At 41.0% G+C, this 7847-nt stretch overlaps 2 protein-coding genes across 4 annotated transcripts in view; one reads left to right on the top strand and one right to left on the bottom strand.

Annotated features, from left to right (window-relative positions):
- Positions 1-2599, top strand: part of LOC109972165 (prothymosin alpha-A-like) — an 8353-nt gene extending 5754 nt beyond the window's left edge. For both annotated transcript variants that reach the window (XM_020620850.1, XM_020620849.1), the window contains exons 4-5: positions 943-1025; positions 2058-2599. In XM_020620850.1, coding sequence (XP_020476506.1) covers positions 943-1025; positions 2058-2096 — 122 coding nt within the window. In that variant the 3' untranslated portion in view covers positions 2097-2599. The remainder of the gene's footprint in view (positions 1-942; positions 1026-2057) is intronic.
- A 645-nt stretch (positions 2600-3244) lies between these two features.
- lrrc40 (leucine rich repeat containing 40) overlaps positions 3245-7847 on the bottom strand; it is a 27302-nt gene continuing 22699 nt past the window's right edge. For both annotated transcript variants that reach the window (XM_020620847.1, XM_020620846.1), the window contains 2 exons: positions 6650-6835; positions 3245-4480 (listed from right to left, as the gene is read on the bottom strand). In XM_020620847.1, the coding sequence (XP_020476503.1) occupies positions 4375-4480; positions 6650-6835 (292 nt within the window). In that variant the 3' untranslated portion in view covers positions 3245-4374. The remainder of the gene's footprint in view (positions 4481-6649; positions 6836-7847) is intronic.

Raw genomic sequence — 7847 nt, forward strand, 5'->3', positions numbered from 1 at the left:
GGTGTAGAAGGTGTTGAGGTCATCCGGCAGGCTGTCTGTGGAGCTGATGATGCTGGTGGTGGTCCTGTAGTCTGTGATGTGCTGCAGGCCTTGCCACATCCATCTGGAGTCAGCAGTAGAATAGAAGCCATTCAGCTTCTCTCCTCTTGGCCGCTGTGATTGCTTTGATGTAAACACTGTGCTGTTAAAGAAACAACTACACGCTCAGTGGATCAACTAAGCAAATTTCATTGTATTGCTCTTTTTCAATTTAAGGTTGTGGCCATTAGAAGGGACTGACACCTGGTGGCCAGACTCTGTAACTGCATGGTGTTCCTCAAACTGTACAGTATTTACATTTGCATACCATTATACCCACACATAACATAAAGCAACACATGCAAGTAAATTAACTTAAAGCCATATTAACCAACTTCTCCCTCTAATTTTTGACCATTAAGGGAGACGCGAGAGTCAAAACAAATTCAAGCAGTATACCTTCCTCTTCTCCCTCCTGCCCTGTCTCTGATTCATATGTGGTCACAACAGCTGGAGACAGTTGTAGCATTCAGGTATAACAGCAGTAATAAGTGGCTCCAGAACTAATGTATACATAATATAGAGCCTGTGGTTTTCAGTGGCATTGCAGCCGTTTGACACTATGTCAAATACAGAGGTTTACATTGTAGCAATATGCATATGGATGTACAACATTGGTTGTAGTGGATGTATCTGCAGTAACGCAAGAAAATTTCACTAAGGAATATTTTTTCCAGTAATATTGATACTGTACTAATGTTCAGGCCACTATCACTCAATGTTACATACTTAACACAAATAAGGTCATAAGGTAACTGTTATAACTCTTTACTCTCAGGATGTCCCATTCATTCCTTAAAAAACACTAAGGCCAGTGTAATTACTCAGCAGTAACCACTAACCCTGTTATCTGTGTGAATTCAGGTGATGAGGAGGATGATGATGTAGAAGATGACCTTGACAGGCCAATGGGGAAGAGAGCAGCAGACGATGACGATGATGAAGAGGTTAGGAAGAATTACCATGATATGTGCTTTCAATTATAAAATGAAAAGCAACATGCATTACCAGCTAAAAGTGACCGCAAATATTTCACACTAAAGCCAAGTATAGTTTCTAAAAAGATGGGTCACTCAAATCATTTTAATACTTCAGTTCTTATCATTAAATCAAGAGAAGCATGAGAGAGTGTATGCAGCGTGTAGCCCATCAGAAGCTAAACTAGGATTCTGACCTTTCTTCTATGCATATTATTTGTCCATGTTTTGTTAAATTTCAGAGATTTGTCTCAATGACAAAACAACAGAGATAATGGAAATAGTCTGAGGTTCTCACTACTTTGAAAACTTACATTGAAACTTGCACTCCAGAGGTATTTTAATATTTACATTTGCATATAAAAATACTCTGCTATAAACAGGATATAGTCTCTAACAGTTGTTCCTTAAAAAAGTTCAGCCGGCCTTTGTAATAGGCCTCGACCTTTGCCATGTGATTTATTAACCTTAACCATGATTTCTAGTCATCATAATCATCAATGCAGCAAATGCTGCGCAAGTCTTAGTTCATGCCTTTCTGGGGTGCTAAGGCAAATACTGGACTGTTAGTCTACCTGCAAGTCTTTTAGTCAGATATACCAGCTTCAGCATTTTTTTGATGATGGCAATTTATCAGTAGCAAAATGATGCACTCCCCTTCTGTAGCATTTTCATTTCTACCAAGCAAATCCCCTGACCTGATCAGGACCATGGGCCGGTGACTTTTGCTGTCCGCCTTTGGATGAGCAGTGTATCCCATTTGCCAAGACGCAGGGCAGCATCTGCTGCATGTCCTCTGTGTGCTACAGATACTCACGTTTGCATAGCCTGCATAGAGTAAGAAGAAGCCTAAAAGGTACAGCCCACATAAGGTCTGCTTTTCTCTAATTAGCTGATTGGCTTGAATTCCCCCAGATCTCTGAAGAGGGACATGGAGGTGTGGTTACAAGTGTTACATTTGCCTGAGATGGGACTTCTCACCTTGTGATTCCTTATTTCCAGGATGAAGTTGAAACCAAGAAACAGAAGACGGATAAGTAGTGTTTGCAGAACCTGCTCTGTCAGGAGAGTGACATCATCAAGAGACAGCCAGTTTTCCAGCAAACCTTCTACACCTCAGTCCTCCCTTTTACCAAGAATACTTTAAAAAGAGAATTTGTTTGTATTTTTATTTACATTTTATATTTTTGTAAATATTGTAAGGGGGTTAGTCATTTTGCAACAGTGATCTTGCTGGGTATCAAGTGGTGCTTTGAGGACTTTCAGATCCAAACTCATCATCTTTGTCCACCCACATTCTGTATGAACCAACCAGAAGCATCCAGCATTCCATCCACACACACACACACACACACACACACACACACACACACACTCGCATTCTGGCATGCTTTTATTACAATATAGGGTTCTAGGGTCAGTAGGAACCAGGTGTGTGTACGTGGTCATTTGTATGAGATTCTGCTGTAGTTTCTGCTATCTGTCATGACCAGTTTGCTTTAATGCCTGTGCTATTTGTTGAACAATAAAGTTGTTTGATTTTGTTTTATTGTAACTTTGTTAGCTTATACCTATCAGAGATTGTATCTACCCACAGTGAAAAGAAGAAGACCAGTCATCAGTCATGTGTGATCTTTTCAACAGGCAATGACTCAGTTGTGACTCCCACTGATAATCCAGTTTAAAAATAAAAATCAGATCACAGATGATTTATTTCTTTGTACAGCCAGGGAATCAGATCTCCTGAATGTCATGCTCATGGATTAAAACAGATATCTGGACTGGTTTTTAGATAACTGGTTAATAAGCAATATGGTTGAGAACTGTAAAACACAAACTGGCACATTACCTGAATCTCTTTATGCTCCACTTATACATATAATCAACTTGTAGTCGGGTTGTGGCAGTCTGCTACTTTAATGTCAGTGAATTTCCAGGGAAGGTTCAGAGTGCTACAGTACATCGTTTTTAGAATTTCAGTACATTACATGTTCATCATGAAGAGCAAAAGATGCATTTTTGTATGACAGTTTTGTGAATTTAAGAACAAATGAAACAACAACATGGGTGATATGTCAATCTCTAAATAAAAGTGCTGAACTGGGCAAGTGTAAACATTGTGATAAGGCTAGTGTGAACAAACTGTTGAGAAATTAAGCACCAGCTGCCATGTGTCCTATCAAAGTGTCTTTTTTTTAGCAATTAGAGATATTAAATAAGACTGGACAGAAAACAAATTAATAAAACAATTCTTATTCATATAGAGTACAGGTGATTTTGTATTAAATCTGGACAGCTAACAGTTGTAGGATCACTATCTTTGTAGTCTGAAATTTGAGTTCTTAATGTAATGAGTCCAATTAGTCCAGATGAAATTGACATTAAACTGGGTGATGGCCTTAATGAACTTGTTCGGTATGATCAGTAAGTATGCAGGGTAAATGCATCTTGCTAATGAATCCATATTGGTTCAATATATCCTTCCAAGACTGTTAGACTGATGCTTTGGAAAATATAAGACTAGAAGAAGTTCCAACATCTTTAAGATGATGGTTGTATCATCAGCCAGTTGGCTCATAATAATTTGTTCATCATAAACATTCTTTGCTTATTAATAGAATGTGCTTTTTGTGAATGTTTTTAATAGGGGCAGCCAACTCTGGTCTACACTCCAGCACAGCAGGTAGCAGCAATGCATCGTACTGTTGGTTGAGAACGGTCTGACAGGGGTTTTTGGTTTGTTCACACATCAGTGTAATGATCAAAGCGGAGTCATTGAGAGGGGGAAAACAAGTGAACAAAGCTTGCGAGTGTGAATGTTTCAGCTTTATGACAGATTGGCGAATTGTCTAGGTGTACCCCGCATCTCATCCAATGTCAGCTGTGATCTGCTCCAGCCCTACCTCAACCCTCCACAGGACAAGCTATATAGCTAATGGACAGATGGATGTCACTAAAGAAAGAGACGTGCCAATCCTCCAGTGTGTTTCAATGGGACATGGTGAGTAATGAAAAGAGGTCACTTCACCAAACTGAAGGGACAAAGACTACTAATAGGGAAGAAACTCTTTTATAATTCATAAACAGATTTGACAGAAAACACAAAAACTGGCAGCTGTTTTATAGCTGTAGAGTTTTAGAGCAGACTGTGTGATGTTACCCTAATTTTACTTTGGAGTGAACTGTATACTTAATAAACAAGATTTGGATGAAGCATTTAATCATCAACATCAGTAAAAGGAAGAACTGATGAATTACCAAGTTCAAAGGACGACTATGTTGAAAATGGAGCTGGAGCATCCTCAGCTGAGGTCAAGGGTCATGTAGGAATGCGGCTGCGAAGGTACTCCAACACTGCATCTGTTCCTCTGGCTAGGATTGCTGCTCTGGGTGTGCGGAAAGGATTCCCCTCCAGACTGAGACACCTGTGGGACAACACAGGTTCAACTCATTGTGTGTGTGTGTGGTGGTGGTGCGGGGGGGATTTGACTATAAAATCCAATTTCCTCCAGGTTTTCACACTTCAAAACAAACGAGTACATTTCTGGATTTTCCTAAAAAAACAAAAACCTACACAGAGTGGGAGAAAGTGACTAAGTGCATTTACTCAAGCAGTGTACCCCCACCACTGCCTACATAGTCCTAACTTTAATGAAATACTTTAAGGAGATGGATTATTCTTTGAGTATTGACTTGCTGCACCTAGAACCCATTCTACAACACAAGAACAAGTAAAAATGGCAGTTTGAAGAAAAGTGGGTAAAACACTGGGGGCAGGTACATTTCATTAACATAATTTCACTCCAGGAATGTAGGGGAAACCACACAAGGAAAATACTGAAGAGCATTAGTGTCATTTTAGTCTATAACAAAAACACTGGAGACAGCAGCTGGTGGTGTACAACTACCTTAGGAGAGGGTACAGGACAAGGTGCGGACTTTCATTTCTACAGTCTTATGCAAAAGTTTAGGCACCCCTTGATAAATAACAGATTTTGGTGATTTTTTATTTGAACAGATGTTAACACAGTTTCTCTTGGAAATGGAAAAAATGCACAATATTTTCAGCAAACAGTGATGCATAGTTACTTCTTATGCCATAAATTGAACAAAAATAAAAAATAAAAACATTATTATGGCATGGTGCAAAAGTTTGGGCACCCTAAGAGTTCCAGAGTCTCAAAGTCTCTCACAAGGTATCAGACCTTAATCAGCTCGTTAGATCTGATGCACAGCAACAGCTGTCATTGGTAAATGCCAATTTCAAAGCTGTACAAATACTTTGACTCTTCAAACCTTGTGCACACACTTGTGGACACCCAGCAACCATGGGTTCCTCTAAGCAGCTGTGTAAGACCCTGAAAATGAAAGTTATTGATGCCCACAATGCAGGAGAAGGCTACAAGAAGATAGCAAAGCGTTGTCAGCTTGCAGTTTCCACAGTAAGAAATGTAATTAAGAGATGGCAGATCAGGGGAACTGTGGAGGTCAAGATGAGATCTGGAAGACCAAGAAAACTCTCGGACAGAACTGCTCGTATGCTGGTCAGAAAGACAAATCAAAACCCCCATTTGACTGCAAAAAACCTGCAGGAAGATTTAGCAGACTCAGGAGTGGTGGTGCACCGTTCCACTGTGCAGCGATGCTTGCACAGACAAGGCCTTCATGGAAGAGTCAGCAGAAGAAAACCTTATCTGCGTCCCCATCATAAAATCCAACGTCTGAAGTATGCAACAGGACATCTACAGAAGCCCGATGCGTTTTGGAAACAAGTGCTGTGGACTGATGAAGTTAAAATAGAACTCTTTGGACACAATCAGCAAAGGCATGTTTGGAGAAAAAAAGGAGCAGCATTTCATGAAAAGAACACCTTGCCAACTATTAAGCATGGGGGTGGATCTATCATGCTCTGGGGTTGTGTTGCAGCCAGTGGCACAGGAAACATTGCACGGGTGGAGGGAAGAATGGATTCCACTAAATACCAGCAAATTCTGGAAGCAAACATCACACCATCTGTAAAAAAGCTGAAGCTGAAAAGAGGATGGCTTCTACAACAGGACAATGATCCTAAACATACCTCGAAATCCACTATGGAATACCTCAAGAGACGCAGGCTGAAGGTTTTGGAATGGCCATCACAGTCCCCTGATTTAAACATCATTGAAAATTTGTGGGTAGATCTTAAAAGAGCTGTGCATGCAAGACGACCAAAGAATATTACAGAACTAGAAGCCTTTTGCAAGGAAGAATGGGAGAAGATCCCAAGTACAAGAATTGAAAGACTTTTAGCTGGCTATGAAAAGCGTTTGCAAGCTGTGATATCTGCCAGAGGAGGTGTTACTAAGTACTGATTGTGTAGGGTGCCCAAACTTTTGCACCATGCCATAATAATGTTTTTATTTTTTATTTTTGTTCAATTTATGGCATAAGAAGTAACTATGCATCACTGTTTGCAGAAAATATTGTGCATTTTTTCCATTTCCAAGAGAAACTGTGTTAACATCTGTTCAAATAAAAAATCACCAAAATCTGTTATTTATCAATTGGGTGCCTAAACTTTTGCATAAGACTGTATGCACAGGTATGCTTCTTACCTGAGACTGGTACACAGTCCCAGTTCAGGGGGGATGCTAAGCAGGTCATTGTTTGACAGATCCAATGTTGACAGATGATCCAACTTCATCAGATGACTAGGATCCACTCCACCCACCTGGTTGTTGCCAAGCATCACCGTCTCCAAAGAAACTATCTGATAGAGGACTTCGGGAACGGACTTGAACCTGTGATCGGAACAAAGACTGAGTGGACAAACTGATGGAGACAGTCCAGCTGACTGATCCTATCCTACAGGTGCTTCAGCAAATTCTGCATTCTATCATCCTCGCTTCTCTGTTCTGGGACCCAGAAATCAACTGCAGTCTGCCATTAATGAGAATGTTCAAATCCCTCAAAATTAGTCTCAGAGTAAAGAGGCATACACGCCCGCCATCATGGGGGGATCAGTGTCTTGCCCAAGGACACTACAACATATGGACTGCAGGCACCGAGATCCAAACCTTCAAACTTCTGGTTGGGAGACGACTGCTCTACCCACTGCACCAATGTCGCCCCCAAAGGTCAATATGAGTAAGGCCAAGGAGCTGATAGTGGACTTTACCAGGAAAAACCATGCCCTAACCAGACCAGTAACCATCCACGGAACAGATACAAAGATTGTTCAGACATACTTGTCTGGATGACCTGTAACTTCTTACTTCTAAACTGACAAAACTGAAGTTATTGTGCTTGGGCCTGAAAACCTTAGAAATCTGCTGTCTAATCATATAGTTACTTTAGATCAGTGGTCCCCAACCTTTTTATCACTGCGGCCCGGTCAACGCTTGACAATTTTATTGGGGGGTGTAACGTAGAGTGTTTATATTGTGACGACCGCTAGCTAGGTTGAGAGGAGCTGGCCCGAGCCTGTCCTACACTGAAACAGCTAACTATCCAGCTATGCCCTAGAACCTACGCTGACAGTGAGGAGAACACCTTCTTTGTCTTTTCTTGGGTTTTATTGAACAACAGAGAAAGCAAAATAACTGGGATTTACCTGGCACCGTGTGCTCACAGGAGAAAAGGAAATAGCAAAACTGAAAACGGTAAGAACATTCCCTCCGGGCATCCCGTGTCCCGCGCCAACAGAATCTAAACAAAAAACGCCCACCTGTCATCCCTCTTATCTCCTCCCGCACCTGTTCCTCCCCCCATCCCACATTGGCCAGAACAGCGCGGCATTTCACAGAAAACGGC

Source organism: Monopterus albus, unplaced genomic scaffold (genome assembly GCF_001952655.1).
Source record: "Monopterus albus unplaced genomic scaffold, M_albus_1.0 scaffold250.1, whole genome shotgun sequence".
In the NCBI taxonomy this organism is placed as follows: Eukaryota; Metazoa; Chordata; class Actinopteri; order Synbranchiformes; family Synbranchidae; genus Monopterus; species Monopterus albus.